The sequence below is a fragment of the Mchenga conophoros genome, linkage group LG7 (assembly GCF_057382185.1).
Source record: "Mchenga conophoros isolate Kocher_MC1m ecotype Shallow Benthic linkage group LG7, M_conophoros_male_GT1.1, whole genome shotgun sequence".
In the NCBI taxonomy this organism is placed as follows: domain Eukaryota; kingdom Metazoa; phylum Chordata; class Actinopteri; order Cichliformes; family Cichlidae; genus Mchenga; species Mchenga conophoros.
The window spans coordinates 20,359,912-20,383,156 of NC_140532.1; the positions used below are offsets into that span (position 1 = coordinate 20,359,912).

Consider the following 23,245-nt stretch of genomic DNA (forward strand, 5'->3'; position numbering starts at 1 on the left):
GAAAGCGCCAATTTGTTGATCGGTTTTGAGTTATTAACTAGAAATTTTGAGAAAAGTAACTTGAAATTTTGAGTTATGTTTCTCCAAATGTCGAGTTAATAAGTCAAAATTTCAAAAAAAAAAAAAAAAAAAAAACTCGAAATTTCAAGTTATGGATACTTAGTGGCGGAAACGGGCTTCCATATCCATTACACATGAACATTTACTTCATGTTTCATTCGCTTTATGGAATCTTTCTTCAATTACATTTTATTAGCCCCTTCTCACAAGAACATTATATTTAGCATAATGCCTTTTAATACAGTTATATGGGATTACTTTCTTTTACTTTGTCTTTAAACGTCAATCTTTGTCAATCACAATGCATCCAGTATAACATTCTTTTATTTAATCACACATTTTTAAATTCAGAGATTCTTCTAGTTAGTAGCTGGCTCATGTGTGTCGCTCCCACTCACTCCACCTAAGTTACTACTTTACACCCTCACACACTAATGTTTTAAGTTGGAACCTCAAACAGCTAACAGGTCTTGTCAATTTACACCAAGTGGTGGCTTTGGGAGACAGTGGTAACCAAATCTGACAAAGATATGAGAGCCAAATTGAAATGCCAGTTTGGATTAAATGCTACAGCATCTCGTGCACTGCCTTGTATAAAGGGATTGGAAGCCTGCACTAAGCTGTCTAATTGAAAAATTGAATTGAAATTTGTTATTGACTTTTCCAGCTTTATCTGTACAGAACAATGTAATTTACCTTCTAACATCACAACCTCCATGTGAGATAATGTAAAATAATGAGTCTGAACATAACTGTTTCCCAACTAAAGGTTGCAACTAAAGGTAGCATGGAAATCAATCGATCACTTGCCATTTCTTTAAAGAATGGAAGACAAAAGTAGACAAATGATAAACTTTTAATTACAAATTCCTTACTACAGGCACAGAATAGATCTCAGATAAAGTTCAACTCCATTGTTAGTTGTAGGCTTTGCATATGAAAGCCACAAAAGACTATCTTAGTTAATATTACTTCTTGGTAGCATATTGCCACATACCACAATAACATTCACCAGTGGTTCAGCCAAATATGAAGAAGTAGTAACTAGGGCTGTTCAATATAACGATATATATCACATGACGATATAAAAACGTCTATCGTTTCCTATTACGCTATCGTTTGTTTCGTGGTGTCGTAAAATAAACTGTTTACAGCAATATTATTTCATCGTTTTGATGGTCACTGTAGTGGATATAACCATTTCTTAAAGTTCTCTCTTTCTCTTATATTTAATATAACCACACTACGGACGGACAAGACAAGCACCTGCTTTTATGTGTTGTCGTTAGCAACAATGACGGTAAAACCATCGCGTGGCTCCGCTGTCCGCTTGTTTGTTTTCCACACAAACCTTTCACAATAAAGCTCAACATCCTGTTGAGACTTTTCAAAATAAACTGAATCACGGGAAAGAGTCTGCAGATAGTTTATGGATGAGAAGCAAAAAAAGAGCCGTCAAGCGCTAAAAAAATAAACCTTAGACTCAAACTATGAAAGAAAATGGTGGCCGTTAAAACTTATGTCTAAAAATGTATAGTTTGTGATTTATATCGTTATCAGGACGATAAATGTCTTATATCGGAATATGAGATTTTGGTCATATCGCACAGCCCTACTAGTAACCACAACAGATCATTGCTCATTCTGGGAAATAAAGCAGCAGCAAACCTGTGGTTCATAAAAACTCCAGATGTTTTACCAGCTTAAACCGAGATTTGACATTAAAGCAGATACCAAACATAATTTTTAACAAGTAAACAGATTTCTTTTAAAGTTACAATGCTTTTTAAATTTTCAAGCATTGTAGTTTAGTAGTATACACACTCTGAGGAATTAGCTAAGACTGGTTTAGTAAATGAACTTAATGCAATCAAATCAAAATTAAATGGAATAAAATGCTCTTAAATGCATATTAAACTTGATTGATCTAACAATAACTATTCAAAGCTCAAAAACACTGCAGTAGAATCATGGCGACTTTATCTCAACCTTGTTATGTTGTAGATAACAAGAAAAATGCAAGTGCTGCTGAGAATTATTAGAAATAAACTGCTTGGAAAAACTAAATTAAAAACCAATTAGCCAAAACATTTAAAAACTAGACTGCTAGTATTCTGAACCTTTTCTGATGGCTCGAATAATGGTCCATTTTAGTTAACAGTTATCACACAGGTGCATCTTTTGAAATTTAAGGCATCACATCTTAGATGAGGCGGTGATGGCTGAGGCTCCAGGACGGCTGTAAACGTGCAAAGTGGCATCCTGAAAAGGGACAGAGTAAACAAACAAAACACAAATGAGATCAGATACAAAAAACAAAACAAACAAAAAAAAAACAACAACAGGAGAAGGACACAACACATAACAACAATGCTCAGTAACCAGTGTATCTAAGACCAGACTACAGCAACCTCCCTGAACAGGGTCCAGTATTCATTACGGTGGTAGACATCCAAGAAAGAGACTCCAGTGTGAAAAGTTGGACAACACCAAGCCCTGATACGATTCATGCCTACTGGCTAAAGAAGCCGACTAAATGAGTGTCTAGCAGCACAAATGAACCAGCTACTAGTCAACGAGAGAGACCCAGAATAGCTAACGAAGGCTGGACAGTGATGATCCCCAAGGACCTCCAGAAGGTAACAGTCCCATACAACTACCAACTAATAACCAGGCTCAGCACCACATGGAAGCTCCTGTCCAGCTAACATGAAAAGGCACATGGGTTAGAGCGTCAAGCAAGTCATGAGGAGTCAGCTGAACGTTAAGAACAACACCTATGCCCTGTCCGTGATCAGGTACCCTGCTGGGATAATAAGAGTTAAAGCACTTTATTGTCATTGTAGTTATACAACGAAATTTGTTTGGTGGCTCACAGAGGCCAGCAGCAATAAAACAAGATGAAGAATAGTAACATAATAACCAAGTAAACGTAGTAAAAGTATAAAATATAAAGTAAAAAGAAGACACTTAGCACAGTAAGTAAAAAAGAAAAAAAATACTAGTAGTTGGCCAAAGGTGGAGATAGAAGCCACTGACATCAAGACCAGGAAGCTCCTGACCATGCATGGAGGGTTTCACCCCAAGTCCAGCACCCTGATACTGTATGCTAAGTGGAGGAAGCCGGGGATTAGTGAGTGCCATCACCATAGTTCAGGATGAACACGAGAAGCTCGAGAAATACCAAGGGCTCAGAGAAGAGCTCGAGAAAATGTGAAGGGTGAAGATAACAGTGGTCCCAGTGGAAATTGGAGCACATATATACTAGAGATGGACCGATCCGATATTACGTATCGGTATCGGTCCGATACTGACCTAAATTACTGGATCGGATATCGGAGAAAAATAAAAAATGTAATCCGATCCATTAAATATCACGAAAGCACCTCACAAAACTTGCAACACCCCGTAACTCACCTCAGAACGTTAGCACGTCGAGCAGTATGCATCACGTGATAGAGCGGCTGTGGCATGCGGGACCTGTCGGTGGTCTGGATAGCATTTGGAGCTTCGCTAGCAACCCGGCATTTCATCTCCGATAAAGTTATCCCGAGAGAAGTAAAGCAAGTGTGTAAGTCCATCTCTGAATGTTTGTAAAGCATTCCTGTGTTAAGCTTAACAAGCGACTGCCTCTCCTGCTGCTACTTCAATCATGAAACTGCTTAACGATCAGCTGATCGGCTTTTCTGTCGCGAGTCCGTCTCTCTTGTTTGTTTTTGGCCCACTTTGCACCAGAAAGAGGAAACCAGCGGCTGAACAACAGCAGCACGTTTAAGCTTGATCAGCTGTTGTTAGAATTTATTTAATATTACTTTCTACTCGAGGATCTTTTTCTACGTAGCTGACGCTGGTAACTGTGCAGGGGCGGATCTAGCAAAATTTAGCCAGGGGGGCCGATAGGGCGTTAACAGGGAAAAGGGGGCACAAAGACATACTTTTCTTTCTTATTCTCATTTAAAATGTCGAGCTTTTAATAAATAATTATCTGACACCCAAAGTTTTAATTTGATGCAAAATGAATAGAAGTCCATTACTGTATATAGTGACTATTAAGTCTAATATATATACCCTAGTAAGCTATAGTACTTTTTCCTTTGGGAAGGTACCATCTGTGCAGTCTGCAATTTTGTTGAAGAAAGATGTTGAATCTATTTAATATTTCTTGAAAAATAATTGATTTCTGTGCATTTTTTTTTCACACTGCATCAAATTAAGGTTGATTACGTCGATTAAGCATCATGAGGTGGAGTGTGAGGGGTGGTTCCCTATTTTTTATTTATTTATTTTTATTGTTGCTGGGAGTTGGAACCCTATTAGTTAGGTTGCTTAATATTTACGCTAAGTACTCTTTAAAATACCAGAATAGGGAGGATGGTGCAGGTTTACAGTTTTTTACAGACGCTAGGACACATTTCTCAATACTTAGGTCACGTTTGCAAAACTCCTCACACAGTGAGCACAACAGAAGTCTATGTGGGCTAAACTGAGGATCAGTTATCATTGTTTTGGCACAAAATGCATTCAATGACTACATCTCTCAAATTTCATGAATCATCTTCTCACTCAGACACAACAACTGCCAAAACTCTTTGTACGTACAGGACATTTTGCATGTGCTTACATACTGTTTTCAAAACTGTTAAACTTATGGCCAAAACAATAACACAATGCAAAACTTGAAAAGACAGCAAAATCCAACAGCATTATTTTATTGAAACATATTTTAAATCTAAAAATGCAGTTTAACCAGCCACAGCTGATTCTCATTGTAGATGAACATCTACACAGGTGTTACTCCTTCAATTTTTCAACTCCTTCAATTCTGGCAGCCAGGAGATTCTTTCCTAGGTGTATTGCCCTAGATGACATAAGATGTGATGTGGCCAAATGGAGAAGACCGAGTAGATTAGCATTACTATTGTATGTGTATCAGTGGATGGTGTGTATACAAATTCTTGTATTTTGGGATTACTTAGTGCAGAAAAATAAAAATACAGAAACAAATATTACAGTTTTTTCTGAATGCTTAAACCCTAACTGTGATTCCTGTAGCACAATCTCTAAAACTATTCAGACTTATAGCAAAACCACTCACTGAGTTTGCAAAACTAAAAGCACAAAAACTGCTTTGCACTCAGTTTGCAATTTTGTAACACACACTTTGCAAAACTGTAGGCACAATTCACTGCACAACACTCAATTACCAAATTTCCAACACACTCCTAGCAAAAGTATACACATGTATGGCTATCATTAACACTAACTTGCCAACTGTCTGGCACACTTTCACATGTGAAAACTTCTTTAGATAATTAGTTCACTTTGCAATCAGCCTAAGCACTATAATACAGGTAAGCTGTGTGTGCGGAGTACAATGGAGGGAGCAGAAAGAGTGAGAAGTAGAGGAGGCCGAGGAAGAGGACGTGGAGGTGAAGAAGTAGGATGAAGAGGACGACAAGGACAAGGAGGAGCAAGAGGAAGACGAGGAGGAGGGAGAGGAAGATGAGGAGGGGGGAGAGGAAGGGTAGGAAGAGTAAGAAATAGAATTGCTGATGACATCAGAGCTACAATAGTGGACCATGTAATCAACCGTGGAATGACCCTGAGGGTAGCTGGCCAACGGGTCCAGCCTAACTCGAGCCGCTACACTGTAGCAAGTACCATAAGGACATCTTGAAATGAGAATCGGTGAGTACAGTCACTTCGCACAAAGATTTGTAGCACTGCCATATGCCAATGAGAAACACACCAATACCATTGATGTAAAAATACTGAAATTGTTACTTTACAGAATTGCTAGATGACCAGATGCTGGGGCAGAGGAAGCATGTTCACTGCAGACCAAGTAACCCATATAGTCATTATGGCGATTGCAAATAATCCTATACTTGGAAATAAACACTTGTGTTTGTTTTGATGTGTTTGAATAAACACCAGTACTTGAAGTTTGGATCCCTCTATGCTTATGGATCTATGACAGAAGTATGAGCTCAAACTGACATAGCCTACCTTGTGCACAGAGAAAGCAAAAGCCAGATGTGTTTTGTATTCAAAGTCAAAGTCAAAGTCAACTTTATTTGTCGATTCTGCCACATGTACAGGACATACGGAGAATAGAAATTGCGTTACTCTTCAATCCCTAGATAAATAGCAAATGAACATTTAAATATATTTAAATATAAAAGTGATTAAAAAATGCAAGTAAAATAATTAAAAAGTAAAAATTTAAATAAATACAATTTTACATATAACAAGAAAGCTATATAATATACAATATAATGGGTAAGTGACATTGAGTGTAAACCAGGCAGAGTAGTGCAAATAGGCAAATAGTGCAAATGGAGATTTAGTAGTGTACGGTAAGAGATAGTGTAACAACAAAGTCTTATGAGGTAATGGCAGTCCAATGCTCCACAAAGTGACTGGTAACTGGTGCAGGCCAGTGAGTGAGTCAGAGAGTGTGTGTGTTTGTGTGTGTGTGACAGAGTTCAGTGAGACCGTGGAGGAGAGAGGGGAGAGGGGGCAGAATCGGGAGGGAGTTAAGCTTCCTGACAGCCTGATGGATGAAGCTGTCCTTCAGCCTGCTGGTCCTGGCCTGGAGACTCCGCAGTCTCCTCCCCGACGGCAGCAGCTTGAAGAAGCTTTGCATTGGGTGTGTGGGATCAGCCGCTATGCAAAGGGCTTTTTTAGTGAGACGGGTGCTGTAAATGTCCTGGAGGGAGGGGAGAGAGACACCAATGATCCTCTCTGCAGCTCTCACTATGCGTTGGAGGGTTCTATGACAGGACGCATTGCAGGCTCCAAACCACACAGTGATGCAGCTCGACAGGATGCTCTCGATGGTGCCTCTGTAGAAAGTGTACATGATGGGGGCTGGTGCTCCTGCTCTTCTTAGTTTGCGGAGAAAGAAGAGACGCTGCTGTGATTTCTTGGCCAGTGCTGTGGTGTTGTACGTCCAGGAGAGATCCTCTGTGATGTGCACACCCAAGAACTTGGTGTTGCTCACTCTCTCCACAGACGCTCCGTCAATGGTCAGAGGAGCATGTTGGGTGTGCATTCTCCTGAAGTCCACAACAATCTCCTTCGTCTTAATTCATACCATCAGTGTGCAGTTGGCGCATTGTGTGCTTAGTAGATGATGGCTTGTGTGTACTGTTTGATACGGAAACACCATTTTTATGAAGGTGTGAAGAGTTAATCTAGCTGTGTTTGCTTTTGCAAGAGAACTACAATGTTTTGATTATTGGGTGACAGGTTTTCTTATTTGTGTGAAGAGTTTTGCAAAATTAGCCAATAGTTACAAAAAATGTGCTTAAGCAATCAGAAAAAACTGTAACGAATTCTGCATGATGTCTGATTCATTCCAGTAACATATATTGAAATTATAAACAGAGATATGTCCTTGTTTTACACAAGAAAACACTGTGTAATGCTACATGTTGTTAGTGTTTTTTAGGTCATTGTTTTGTGGGTGACAAAGTGTGTTTGTCGGCTGTCAACCTTTGCTAGTGTTCTGGAAGAATGAGTTTATTTGAGACCTGAATGAAGTGTTTTGGTAGTTGTAGTGCATTTTGAATGTGAAATGAACTGCTTTGCCAAGCTGACGGTCAGTTAGGAGGATTGTGTGAAGAGTTTTGCAAAAGTGACCTAAGTATTGGGAAATGTGTCCTAGTGGCTGTAAAAAACTGTAAGTTTATTAGATTGATCAGTATTGCTGAACTATGAAATATTTTTTTTTGCATACAGGTATAACAGAATAGCTTTAGTGTAGTTGTTGTTTTAAACTTGAGTATGAACTTATACAAAATGCAGCAAGATATTTAAAAAACAGTTTTGTTGATTAAAAAACACTATATCGGATTCATATCGGTATCGGCAGATATCCAAATTTATGATATCGGTATCGGTATCGGACATAAAAAAGTGGTATCGTGCCATCTCTAATATATACAAACATATACATACATACATACCTTCTTGGCCTCTGCATTGTACTTCTTGAGAAGAGTCTCAACTCTGTTTCCATAGTCTGGATGCACAGCCTTCAAATTCTCGACCTGCAAGACACAGAAGAAAAACATTACAGTCCTGGAGGATAGCAGGTTCTTTAAAAAACACATTCTCTCCATCTCCTATAAGCCATGAAGAATAAACATTCAGTAAATGCTATTGTAGCGTTTTAGATTACATTTATCAATAAGCACAACATCTTTCCTGAAACCTCACATTCCAAAAAGCACAAACTATGAGCGACAGCAAAGTGAGAGACTGTAGTGCTTGGACTCACCATGCGTTTCTGGATGAAGAGCTGGGCTCCTTTCAGGGACCCTGCCATGTTCTGGCAAAGTCTCTGTCGCTCCTCTTCATTCAGGACCTGAGTGTAGAAGGTGCGAACCTGCAAAAAACACACAGGTTTATTCTCCAGAGGAAAAAGGAACTAATCAGAAACAGATTTTGACTCAGTCCTTAACTGGATTTCCAAGTTCTTAAACAACATCTTATGACATACAGCTACCGTTTGTTACTAATAAGAAGTGGCCTTAGCTACGGTTGTGTTCCTTCAAGATGAGGCCAAAGAAACCAGAAACCAGAGTGCAGTAACAGGAAGAAAAAGCCACTAAAACTAAATCTACATATTTCCATTACCCTTTAAAAAATGAGCAACAATTTCATCTTATCATTCGATCCACTGTTCATATTAAATACAGATTTATGCAGCTTTTTAATATTATCAAATCTGAAATTGCCTGGGCCTCAGACACTCTGTGTCACACGCCTACAGATCCTGTTAAATCATCATTACCTGTGTGACATTGTCTTCATCTGAGCTGTTGTAACGAGCAACATCTGCAGACACGCAGAACTTGGACTCCATAAACTGAGGCTGAGTCTCTGGGGCACTGAAGCTGTTAGGGTAGTAGTTTGGAGCGCCACCTGGTGGTCAAACAAAAACACTGGTGAGGCAGTGAAGGAAAGAAAGAAAAAAATGAACAAAGACCAGATGTTTGTGGAAAACCATAATCAGTGACTATAGTGATGACATACGTTATTCACACATCTACCACTGTACAATGCATGAAATGTAGCGATAAAATTAATGTTTTATCGCTAGTTTTTACATTTTGTGCACAATGTAGATGACTGTGGTTATGCATGTAAGGTCCATGTTATAAAATTATTTCTAATTATTTTATATAATAAGGGTGTTTTTGGATGACTAAGATTTTTTAAAACACCATCACTGATCGTCTGCTTCAAAGGTGATATGCACTTGTGTATGTGTCCCGTGTATAATAACAGTTAAAAATAACGGTTAAGAACTCAGTATAAATAAACTGTAACACTACCTGGATTAAAATTCCAGGATTACTCAAGATTCATTTCTGAGCCACAGGTACCAGACCTGATCACGTCTCACCTTGGTTGTCATGCATGCACATCGGACCATCACGCTGGTAGTTGGCCACACGAGCCCTGAAGGGGCAGTTGACAGGGATCTGCAGGTAGTTTGCTCCCAGCCGGTGACGATGCGTGTCTGGGTAGGAGAAGAGGCGACCCTAGACAAAGAACATGGAGGACAGAGCTCAATACCAACCTAGCTTTTCTTCATTCCCCCCAGCTTGTCAAATCTGCCATAATGTCACCTGCAGCATCTTGTCAGGGCTGGGCTCGATGCCTGGTGGCATGTTGCTTGGGTCAAAGGCCGCCTGCTCCACCTCTGCAAAGTAGTTGACTGGGTTCCTGTTCAGAACCAGTTTGCCCACAGGGATCAGTGGGTATTCTTTATGTGACCAAACCTGCACCGCGAATAAAATTTACAAATCACAAAAGTCATCTGTGATTTTCAAATGAGCACGTCATTATTTAGAGACAACCTGTGATAATATGGACGTTTTTGGAAAACAAGTTACCAAGTCACTGCACATTTATGTCACGTATTACTTTATAACTCAGATGTTGTCTGTTGTGCAGAACTGCGGTACCTTTGTAAGATCAAACGGGTTGAACCGGAACTTCTCAGCCTGCTCAAAGGTCATGACCTGGATGTAAAAGGTCCAGGATGGGTAGTTTCCATTAGCAATAGCATTGAACAGGTCTGCAATTCCATAATCTGGGTTGGTGGCTGCCAGGCGGTCTGCCTCTTCCACCGTCAAATTCTTTATTCCTTGATCCGTCTAAAAAATTTATTTTAAAAAAAAATGAAGTCAGAGATGGCAGAACACACAACATAACAGCTAATAAAGCTGACCTCAGGCAGACCTTATAGTGGAATTTGCAGTAGACACGTTCACCATCGGCATTGACCAGTTTGAAGGTGTGAGAGCCGTAGCCATTCATGTGACGGTGGCCATCAGGCAAACCTCGATCGCTGAACAAGAAAGACACCTGCACAGGAGACAAGACAAGACCATGAAAACAACTACAAGAGTTTCTGTCAATAATGACTACAAGTATAAAGACAGCGAGCAACAGTGCACAGAAAGACTTACTTGAAAATATTCTTTATCCTAAATGTGTATTTTAGAAACACCTCAGCTGACATGACATAATACACTAGACTTTTCAGTATCAGGCTCAGCAGCATCTACCTGATGCAGACTCTCGGGCCTCAAACTCCAGAAGTCCCACACCATGTCAGGGTCTTTCATGTGGGTTTGGGGATTGCGCTTCTGGGAATGGATGAAGGATGGGAACTGCACGAAATTAAGGATGGGACATTAATATAAGACAATGTACACTTGACTGATATTAGCACAGGTGTTGTGAGGAATGTGTCTCTGGTCTTAAATATCTTACATTAGGAATAACAAGCTTGGCTTTTATAAACTTTGAGTTAAACTAAGAGTGTAAACACCCCATGTTAGATATTTAATGTAAAAACAAAGAAAACAAGATACAAAACTGAAAAATCATCCACTTATGAAACTAGATCTACAATCTGTTCCTGGAAGAATTATTTACATGTTAAAAAATAAATAAATAAAAAAAAATAAAGTACTGCTGTAACACTACAACTCTCTGACACAAAATTATAAAAATCTGAACCATTACGGTCTGCCCAGACACATGCGTCCCTACACCCACTCACCAGCATGGCATCCCTGATGAAGAAAATTGGGGTATTGTTGCCCGTCAGGTCCCAGTTGCCATCTTCAGTGTAAAACTTGACTGCAAAACCTCGAGGGTCACGCACAGTGTCTGCAGACCCAGCCTCTCCAGCTGGGATATTAAAAAACAAACAAACAAACCATAAGACAGCAACTCCTCAAAAATCAATGACGTAATATGGTTGACTATTTTAAACTAAATTTGGAGCCAGTGTGTACCATCTGCACCTTACAGCCAGTAGCATTGTTGAAAGTTACCTTTAATGTCCCTTCTGGTGTCACACAAATCAAGATGGTAAGTACACCACTTACCATCACATCGCCAGCTTCTTACAATGAACACTCCTTTAACAAATAACCACTTTTACTCACACTTTGCATTTAAAAGTTTGTTTTGCAACTCATACCAAAAACCTTTTCAGCAGTAAATCATTATCATCATCTTCTATTGTTGCATTTTTCTGAAACATTCAATATAATGTTTTAATTGTCCATATTATTTTCCTCTGAAAGCATTTCATAACTGTCTTCAGCAGACATGAACATGTTGTGAGAAGATTAAGGGCTCATATAATCCAGGAGTATATTTATAAACATACCTGTTTCATATTTAAACTGTCCTGACAGTTTAAATATAAGTATAGTCAAAGTTCTGAGGCAAACTCCATCCCATGCACAATTCTGAATAATATATATTGTTTTTTTAATTGAAATATAAAATATGCTGAAAGCAGATGCAGGACTGTGAAGAAGTGGTGTACATTTGTGATGTAGCAAATCCTCGGTGATCCCCAGGCCACAAAAACATGGAAAGCAACACAATCTTTAGGCCACTATGTCAGAGCTCTGTGGATATGGAACATTTTTCCCCATTAAGAATCGCCTGAAAGCCACTGATGGTCCTTAGTTACTAGGGGTGCAACGATACACAAAATTCACGGTTCGGTTCGATACTTTGGTGTCACGGTTCGATATTTTTTCGATACAAAAAAATGTTCATGCCTTTTTAATTTGTTATTTATTAAAATTATAAATATATATTTTAACTCAAAAGTACAGTTTTTAAATTTAACCCTAACCCTTGTGCGTGTTTTTTTATTTTGACAGCGAATGCGCACCTGCGGACCACTTATGTGCACCCCTGGTTATTTAGCTCGTCATATCGCAGCCACAGAAATTCTTTTATCCATGAAACCATAAAGCTGCACTTTCTTTTTGCCTTATAGTCTGATTTGTCATAACTTTTCCGTTTTGTGGTAAGCTTTTCTTTGGCTGTCACTTCTTCACCCTGACCTGTCTTATTTGGCTCAGCAGAACTAAAATATATATATCCTGCTGCTTTTACACACGCACTCACATAAGCTCAGCGATTCTCTGCGCGATCAACCTCTCACATGTTTAAGCTGCGGGAGATTTCACTTGTCATGTTTGCATAGTAAGCTAATGATTGATAAGACGATGTCAGAGGAATTGGTGCACAAATTATCATCACTCACAGATCAGTGCTGTCGCTCTCTATACACAGTTCGTGCGATTGCAAAGTGAAAGCAAAAAAACAAGCGCAAATTTAAACGCGATTTCAATATGTCACATATTGACAGTGGCTCACCGATGCCAATGACATAATTACCCAGCTACATTTCTGAAAGAATGCAAAAGCATTGACATATATTTTTCCTTCCTACAATAGCCCGACGGGCAGGGAAGAGATAGATTTTGGTAGCCCGACTGGAAAAATCGCTAGCCCCAGGACGTCGGGCTAGCGATATTGCAAGCCCTGTATCTGATTGAGGAATCACTCATCTTTGGAAAAGAGAGTTTATTACAGAGAGATGGCTCTTTCCAAAATAAAAGCTATACTATCCGCTTCTTCTGGGCTATATTCTCAGCAGCATATTAAACAGCTGTCTAAATGACTCGGCTAAAGTTAGTAGCATGCTTGCTTGTTTTTTTTCTGCTTCCACTTGTCTTTGCACTAGGATGATGTCAGCGTAAATGTGCAGTCATATTCGTTGTGTTCCCACTAGTGCTTTCAGGTTAATCTCGTTGAAATGACCTTAACGCCACAACACGGCAAATCTCCGTTAACGAGCTACCGCCGATCGCCCCGTGCATGGGGCTAGACGGCCAACACGTTAACGAGCTAACTGCGCTAACACACTAGTTCCCACCCATGTAATTGAGCATTGCATGGCACATCCAACATACTGTTTTACTTTAGTCCATGACTCGCTTACCTTCAGGGTCATACGTCACATGAAAACCAAAATAATTCCAAACGCCAGATCTGAATGAGGGTGCGGGAGGTCTATGTTGCAAGGAGAGCTTAACTTCTGTCTTGCTAGCTTGCCCTGCGCTCTTCCTTCTGACTATGCTGTCTGTGTGGAGCGCTCAGTGGATCTGCGCTCGACAGTGCAGCCTAGGCAGAGTAGTCGAACGCAGATTCACTGAGCGCTCCACACAGACAGCATTGTCAGAAGGAAAGTTGATAAAATAAATTACAAATGTTGTATTGTTCGATACCGAACCGAACCGAAAGCACTGTATCGAACGGTTCAATATCGATACGAATATCGTTGCACCCCTATTAGTTACATCAATTTAAGCTGCTAGCTAAAACCCCAGCACTGTCCGAAGCTGAGCTGTCCCTCTCCTGCTACCTGCAAACATCAATGAGTCATACGAGTGTAAGGACCTAGAGTGCAGTCCAGTGGTGCTACTATAGATTTCAATAGCAAGTCCAAACTATCACATCAAAAACAGGGAAGAATAAACACCCCCACCCCTCACTAAGCAAATCTGTAACCAAGGCGAACAAGGCGTTCTTACCCACAGTGGAGAAGCGGACAGCAATTGGTGTAGTCTTGCCAACATGCTCAAACACTTTGGCTTTGCAGTAGCGAGTGATGTCATGAGTGACCTCAAAGTAGCCAAACGCCCCTGAATAATGGAGAAAAAAATAAAAATAAATACAGATTTTAAAAGACATGTCTGCTAATATAAGCTTCACAAATTTCGAGTTCTTGTATTTACTTTATTTATCATGAGGACAAATATAAGACCCAAGTTGTTTGGGTCTTAGTTTGCTCGTATTCCAACAAACAACTCGTTCAATGTCTGTCCAAAGTCTGAAGCCCTGATCTGTAAAGCCTGTAAAGATTAACAATTGTTCAGAGTTAATCCACAAATAAGCAGGATCCACATTTCCTTTTAGACCACTTTATTGGTTGTTTTGTTTAACTTTGTATTTTAATGCAGTCATTTGTAGCCATCTGCCTGCACCAGAATACAATTCTTGATTCTTGGCCACTGCTTTATCTCAGAAATAACTGCACCACATAGCTGCTGTTAATACCTTTTAAACACCGACAATCTTTGGTGTCGGGAGCTGAATACACAACTTAGTAACTCTGTATTTGTGGCATTCTAGTTCATGTTAAATGTCCAAATACTCAAAACTTGTGACCATAGGTGCGGGTGACAATGCAGATCAACGGGTACGCACAGCTCTCTCTTCACCACGACGAATGGGTACAGGGTCTACTTTACTGCAGCCGCAGCACCAATCTGTCTGCTGAGCTCTTGCTCCCCTCTCCCATGAACAAGACCCCAAGATACTTAAACTCGTCCACTTGAGGCAGGTACAGGCCCTGACACGGGCACTCCACCGTTTTCCATATTTGAGTATTATTATCGGATCAAAATGAAGAAAAAATATATTGTGATTGTATATCTGGCCACAATCCTTAGTTCTAAGTGTGGGCATGAAACGTCTTGCTGTCTTACTGACCTCAAAGCAAAAAAATGTTGAGTGCATGATTGCAGCATAATGCCTTACCTGCCCCTTTGGCATGGACCACTCTCTCTGGGATTCGCTCACGGTCAAAGTGGGCCATCTCGTCTGTGAAGACAACATCTTGAACCAGCAGCGGCCCTCTTGGCCCTGCAGTCTGCAAGTTCAATTTGTCTCCCACTGGATGGCCACCGCCTGTGGTCAGCACATCTGGTTTCTAATAATAGACACATTAAAAACAAAACACACAAACAACACAACACACAAACAAAAACAGAAAAAGCATTAAATATATACATCTTGAAGAAAGACTACAAGAACACTAATACATGACAACTGTCCTTTTCTGCTACTTTAACCTGATGATTCCAGTAAAGAAACAAAATCGGTGCAGCTGGTTTATTACTTAATTAATCAAACTAACAACACATGATGGCGATTTTGAATGAGGAGTTAAAAAATGCAAACTGTGTTACGCATAAAAAGTAACACGTGTATACAACGGTGCAGTTTGGCATCATAACAATTACTATGTGCTGTTCAGACGACATCTCTTTCACGGCTGGTTCGCGTGTTTGTTTTTTTTAGTGCCCAAAATGTCTCAGATGTGTAGTCACCCACTCGATTTCTTTGAAGAACGTTGGCTAAAAAGAATGAAATAGTAATGCTAGCAAGTAAGCCCTTTACAAAACAAAGTTATATGTCTGAATATAATCGTCTACTGAACGATAGGTCTCTCGAAAAGCTAGCTTAAATCGCCCATTTCCAGTTCATCACCGCGCAAAACCAAAAAAAAAATCGATCAAACCGAATGAATAGACCTGAGAGCCTCTATTCGCTTTCCATGACTTCATTTGGTCGGTAGCTTTATCTCTGTTGTCAGCCATCTCGACAGCTCAGCGTTTAGACCACACACTATTCGGAATAAAACTCTTTATCCTGACTCCAGAAAAGAACATTTCTTCTTGGACCTTGCCTGCGATGGTCCCGCCCCTCTTACGCCCCTCTATACTGATTTGCTCACGGAGTAGCAAACAAAGTTGGTCAGGGGTATGTTTACTAGTTGGTTCACCCCAGCACAAAGCGTCTTGAAGCTTCATTTGCTCTAGTAGGACATCTACTGGACGTAAAAATATTAATTGGCATGAATTTGAAGAGTGTGGCATTTTGCACACAGCCTGTAAATGTCAACAACAAAAGGAGCGTGTAAAACATGTATATTGTAGTGATGGCATTATACTGTGTATATTTATACTGGCAGCATGGAAAATGATTATTTGGAAATGCTTAAAATGGAAATGATCATTTACTGTGAGGTGAGGTGTGGTTGGGGTGTGGACAGTGATTGTGCTTTTGTAAAGTTGAGGTATGGACAGCTACAGTCCTGCCTGTTCACATTTTATTCTGTAAAAACTAAATTTTCACTTCTTTTATGACTTTTTTAGCGGGGAGAACATAGAACATTTAATGATTTAACAAATCTTTTAAATCCTTTGTCCTCCACAATGCTAAATGGCTGGGAGTCCTCAATCACCATGCTAACCAGGTCATCTATTTGAGTTTGTTCTCCTGAGGAAAGACAATAAAAACAAAGCGCAAATATAAATATCACACGTAACGTATTACAGTTGTATAATATTGTTATATCATTTAGTAACATTACGGCATGCTATATTATCATGGCATTTGATGGCTCACTCTCACTAACCGCAACTCTCCATCAAACACCCACATTTTGAATGAAGTCTGAGGGGTTTATATCGCTGTCATAGCTCGCGGCAAAGTTCAAACCACTTCCTGAACCAGTCAGATGGTACAGCCGGGCAGCGAGGCTTCGGACGTCATCATTTTCAGCTCCTCCCATAAACGAAGCAACCCTCGTTACGCGCATCGTGGAAACGCCCCCTCAAATACTCGACACAAGCTTTGAAGCCTTGATACAGAACGTCACATCACTAATGTTTACCACCAACCACTGTAGAAATCATAAACGACATAACAGACCCCAAAATAAAGCCAAAACGTCTCTATCGCCCCCTGGTGTGTGGCTGCAGTACAGGTAATTAACCCTACCTCCTCCACCTAGCAGACGTAAGGGACTGGGCCAGACTAAAATTAGAGCTGGGCGATATGAGATTTTTTCATATCACGATATGTTTTTTTCATTTCAGGCGATAACGATATCTATCACGATATAAGCCAAATAACTATATTTGTAAGATTTAAATGTGCTGTTGCTCACAAGTAAAATGTGAAATAATCAGCAGCTTGTTTTTATTTAAATATTTATTTCCCATAATAAGTTCAACAGGGTAGATGTACTTAAGGAACATGAGACTTTTTCAGATAAATAAAGGCAAATATTGCAAACTACACAAAAGGCAGCCGCTAAAGCGTTTAAGTTTCAAAATAGAACAAACAAAACAGACTAAATTGTCAATTCCACTTAGAAACAAAATATTAATTCTAAAAATAAATCTTAGTTTGTGTTACAGAAGAACAGACAAAACTGACTAACTTTTGTCAATATCAAATAAACTGAGAACTAAAAGGAAATTCTCAATCTCTCCTTGTTGTATAGCTGAGCTTTTCAAACAGTTTTAACAGTTACTTTAGTCTGACAAAAGCCGAATGACGAATTAGCGCTTCCAGTCAGAGACTGAGGCTACGTCCACACGTACACGGGTATTTTTGAAAACGGAGATTTTCCGTTTTCGTTTTAAAAAATAATCCCGTCCACACATAAAGGCGGAAATGAAGGAAAACGCTGCTATGAACATGCCAAAGCAGCAGGTGGCGCTAGATTCCTAACCGTGCAGAAATATTGGCCAATCAGAAGTCTAGAAGCCTCGGTGGGAAAAAGTAAACAAAGCTGGGGCATAGAAGCAGAACAGAGTCGTATGTGTGGACGGACAGTAACTGTGTGTATATGTAAGCATTTAAACACTGCAGAGAGTAGAATTAACAGTATTGTAGAAATTCATTTCACCGAAACAATAACGTGGCGCACAGTGTGACGCATGCACCAGTTTATTGTATTTCCAGACTTGCTTTCGGCACAATTTACAGTGCACGCTACTCTGTTTTTTGTCAGACTTGAAATAGCCGAAATACCTTCACACTACGGAACTTCTATGGCTCTTCCGTTCGACAATCTCTCCGGCGTTGGAACCATTATCTGTTTTCTTTTCGGTCACGCTCGGTTGATTTTTCTAGTCGGCACACTCATTTCCTCCATTACCCGCTGGCTGCTTCCCAAACAAACACACGTGCGGCTTGGCACTTGTGCCTTACGTTACAAGTCACGCGACGTGACGCTGCGGCTGTGATTGGTTCGGCTCTGCGCTACTTAATTTGGATTGGCTGATTTTTTATTTATTTTTTTTATTTTTTTTAAGAGGACAAGAGCGGCGAGGTCTATCGCGATAGCTTAATTTCTCTATCGAGTAAAAGTTATATCGCGATACATATCGTTATCGTTCTATCGCCCAGCTCTAACTAAAATAATTATTTTTTCCCCAAAGATGCTTTCCCCCCCTTATTTCTCATAATTTGATTCTTATAACTATCATAATAGAGTTAAATTACACGTCATCATAACAGCTTTGACAATTCAGCTGAAGTCAAGGAGAAATTGCGCATCTCTGTTCGGGAATGGCAAAGAGAGGCGGACGCTGAGAGGAGATGCAGCGTTTACGTTCCAAAACCAAACTGATTGTAAAGTGCTGACATAAGGACCCGATGCCCTGCCGCATTTGTGATGTGTGTTGATGATTCGATTCAATTCAGTTTTATTTATATAGTGCCAAATCACAACAAAAGTCGCCTCAAGGCGCTTCATAGATACAGAGAAAAACCCAACAATCATATGACCCCCTATGAGCAAGCACTTTGACGACAGTGGGAAGGAAAAACTCCCTTTTAACAGGAAGAAACCTCCAGCAGAACCAGGCTCAGGGAGGGGCGGCCATCTGCTGCGACCGGTTGGGGTGAGAGAAGGAAGACAGGATAAAAGACATGCTGTGGAAGAGAGACAGGGGTTAATAACAGATATGATTCAATGCAGAGAGGTCTATTAACACATAGTGAGTGAGAAAGGTGACTGGAAAGGAAAAACTCAATGCATCATGGGAATCCCCCGGCAGCCTACGTCTATTGCAGCATAACTAAGGCAGGATCCAGGGTCACCTGGTCCAGCCCTAACTATATGCTTTAGCAAAAAGGAAAGTTTTAAGCCTGATCTTGAAAGTAGAGATAGTGTCTGTCTCCTGAATCCAAACTGGAAGCTGGTTCCACAGAAGAGGGGCCTGAAAACTGAAGGCTCTCCCTCCTATTCTACTTTTAAATACTCTAGGAACAACAAGTAAGCCTGCAGAGCGAGAGCAAAGTGATCTAATAGGGTGATATGGTACTACAAGGTCATTAAGATAAGATGGGGCCTGATTATTTAAGACCTTGTATGTGAGGAGCAGGATTTTGAATTCAATTCTAGATTTAACAGGAAGCCAATGAAGGGAAGCCAAAACAGGAGAAATATGCTCTCTGGAGAAATATGCTCTCTCTCTGATGTGTGTTTGTAAGGTAATCCGTAAATAACGTCCTTAGGGGATAAATAAATTCTTTCTGATTAGCTAGTGTATCACTTAACTAGCTAGCTAAGTGAGACACAGTAGCGAGTTTCAACGCCTTTATTTTAGTTGCAAGGAGACAAAAGCATACACAATGAACATACATTTCCTCAGCTTACTGTAAAGAGTTGCGTAGCTTTAATTTCAGAACGTGTTGCATAACTTTAATAATTTTTCTATAAAATCCCTTGTGTTTATGCTACACTCTAATATAATATTTACAAATAAATAGTGTACTGTTTTTCTCCTAATATATCAGGCTTATGTCTCGCCTGTCTAGGTTTTCAACATACTCATTATTGTATTTAACTTAAGTACTGTCCATAGAGTCATCATGGGCTGTAGGTCGTCTTGTTAGGTGTTCTCTTTCTGCTCTATTTAGCGATACAGATAGATGGTCCTGGACAGAGCAGTGTAAAAATTTTTAGTGTAAGAAATTTTCTCATGAAGCAGCATCCACAGACAGTCAGGAAGGCCACTGCAACATGATTAAAAGAAAAGACACACTACCACTCCATCTACCAAATCACTGTTCCATGAAAGGTTTGAATGGATCACTTGTCCCTGAGTGCTAGGCCAATTCGTCAGCAAGGGTGATGAGCTACTTTAATGCTTGAATCACAGTGCCATCAGGTGCAGTGTTGTTAGGGATAAACATGAAAGAACTAGCCTCAACATGAAAGAACTAGCCTCAAATATCAGTAGAAATCAGGGGCAGGAGCAGTGAAGTGCTTCTAAACAACTTCAGCATACATGCTAAGCTGCTTACCTGATGTCAGTTGAAATGGTGATGTGGCCCGAGTTGGTATAGCAGGAGCCTACACCACACACCTAGAAACATTAGCTTGGGAGAGAGACCAAAACACACACACAGTTTATTTTTGTAACACGAGGGCTGCCACGATAAGTCAACTAGTCACGATTACGTCGAGATCGTCGACGACTAATTTAATAGTCCACGCGTCCTGAAAGATGCGGGAATAAGTACTAGGATTTAAGGGTGTAATAATGGACTGAAACAGAAGATGGCAGTAATGCATGTACAAGGATGCCAGCTGCTGTTAAACACCAAAGAATGGTAAATGGCCTGTATTTGTATAGCGCTTTACTTAGTCCCTAAGGACCCCAGAGTGCTTTACACTACATTCAGTCATTCACCCATTCTCACATAGATTCACACACTGGTGATGGCAAGCTACATTGTAGCCACAGCTGCCCTGGGGCGCACTGACTGAAGAAGAAGAAGCAGCAGCAGCAATCTCAGGTATCGTAGCTGTGTCCAAATTTAGGGGCCACATCCTTCAGAGGTCGCATTTGTAGACAGATTACGTTACAGCGACGCAACGCAGGCTGTCCAAATTCAACGACTCCCCCAAATGCGGCTGGACAAATGTGTCCTCCTTTTCCCTAGATGTGAAGGATGGGTTGGGTGTATCCAGAATTCATAGCACGACCCAGCCAATTCCAGTTTACAACAATGGCGGCAGCTACTTAGTTTTAATATTATTCTTTCTGGGTCACAAAATAAACTTTTAAGATATTTTCAGGCGAGAATGTAACTGTGTAACCTTAAAATATCAGCTCGATTTATCAAGACGTCCCATATTTGCAAAAGTGCTGTGACGTTTTTGGAGATGTCTGTTACCCACCAGCTTGAAACCTAGTCGGGGGTTCAAGGCTCACTAGAGCAGGTGAGAACAGCGAACTCCCGGCACATCGTTTTCAGACCCCCGCGGTCTTTCGCTACTCAGGTTAAACATGACATATAGGTCACTTAGATAACTTAAAAATGTTATTGTTTGGCTTTTTTCAGTATTTTATTTGTTTGTGAGTAAATCATTTTGGCTGAGAATAAAGTTATAGTTTCCACACAGCTGAATAAACGTCAAACAGAAAACTGATTAAACAAAAGTGTGAGATGGTAAAGAATTTACTCAAGTGTCCTGTTATATTTTAGATAGCAAGGAGCAGACGGCTGAGTTTATTAAACTCAACTGGGACAATCTGCTAATTTCATTAAAAGTTTAATAAACTATCATCTTGTCTTTATTTTTAGTTAGCACATACCTTAAACACTAGCTGTAAGCTAATGATAGTTATATAAGAGCAGATGCATGCTAGTGCAATAAGCTGTACGTTTTACGTCCAATGGATGCGTGATCTGATTAGTCGAACAATCACAAAAATAATCTGTCAGTAGTCGACTATCAAAATAACAATTTGTGGCAGCCCTTGTATCGTGTCTCCATCTTTTCAGCATTAGTTATGTTTAAGGTCATTACTTTTGTGACGTTTGTGCTATGTGTTCGAGTGTTAGCTTGGTGTGCAGATGGAGAGGCTGTGTCGGTGAATAGTATTTTAAATGAAAGAATGAAAATGGGTCATTGCCTGATGTCCAAATGCATCCCACCCTGTGTCCTTTATTTCAGAAATTTGCCACACTGCTATCAAACCTAATGTTATAGTCAGTAGCATCGCTACTCATTTCTTGATACCTTCCTTTTTCCTCCCTAATCAGGAGTCCCACTGTGGACAGCCTTCAATAGAAAACTTTGCCATCTTCGCCAACATTTTCAGAGTTTTCCATTAGGTCATGGTACCTGGGTACCAGGTCCGTACTATGCAGATTACAGATTTTTGATCCTTTTCAGTCTGCTTTTCAAAAGCAGCACTCCACTGAGACCGCTCTCTTAAGGTTCTATAAGGATCTGTTAATGGCCTCTGATGCAGGAAATTGTTCTGTGATCATTTTGCTTGATCTTAGCACAGCCTTCGATACCATCCAACCATTTGCTACTGCTTAGCCTTTTCAGGGTTGCAGAGAGCGCTGGGGCCTATCCCAGCTGGCGAGAGAAGGGGTATACACACACACACACACACACACACACACACACACACACACACACACTCCAGCTGTCTTAGGGTGATAGGCGGGGTACACCCTGGACAGGTTGCCAGTCTGTCGCAGGGCTAACACATAGAGACAGACAACCATTCGCACTCACACCTGTTCACAATTCAGAGTTAACCCAACCCCATTAACTGCTTGTCTTTGGACTATGGGAGGAAACCAGAGTACCCGGAGAGAACCCACGCAAACTCCAAACAGGAAGACCCCAGTCTGATGGTGGATTTGAACTCAGGGCCTTCTTGCTGTGAGGCAACAGTGCTAACCACCGTGACACCATGCTGCCCTATAAAAAAAAACAAAAATTATGTGTGAAAAATTATATGTTAAAACTATTGGTGCCTACCAGTCTTGCGCCTCAGAGTCCTAGTAGATGCACCTGTGGTATGAATTTAAAAATCCAGTTTTGATGGGTTCTCAAATCACCAAATTAGAATATTCTAGATTACATGTTTCTTGCATTCAGTCTAGGTATAGATTTTTTAGATGCACCAATGGGATCACTTTTTACCAATCAACTCATCACTGTAACCAGTAAAACAAATAGAAATTGTTTAACCTGTTCTCGGAAGTACTCAGAAAAACACAAAAACAGCAATGGCATCTCAATCTCCTGATGAAGAACAGGATACTAATACAATTCTAAACCCAAGATGAGCATATTAAGATGCAACTTCTACAGATGCATTATAGAGGTTTCTCACAAAAATTTGCAATTTAAAGTCATGACGATAAAGTGGCTCATGAG

The 23,245-nt window shown here is 40.2% G+C and overlaps 1 protein-coding gene across 1 annotated transcript; it reads right to left on the bottom strand.

The window, feature by feature from the left end:
* Nucleotides 1-898: 898 nt before the first annotated feature.
* Nucleotides 899-15,941, bottom strand: cat (catalase). Its single transcript, XM_085282817.1, has 13 exons — nt 15,783-15,941; nt 15,007-15,178; nt 13,998-14,108; nt 11,150-11,280; nt 10,650-10,754; nt 10,321-10,446; nt 10,044-10,235; nt 9,705-9,857; nt 9,479-9,617; nt 8,864-8,994; nt 8,348-8,455; nt 8,034-8,117; nt 899-2,322 (listed from the first exon to the last, which is right to left on the bottom strand). Exons 1-13 carry the CDS (start codon nt 15,846-15,848, stop codon nt 2,257-2,259), a joined length of 1,584 nt encoding a protein of 527 aa, XP_085138943.1. The 5' UTR covers nt 15,849-15,941; the 3' UTR covers nt 899-2,256.
* Nucleotides 15,942-23,245: the final 7,304 nt, after the last annotated feature.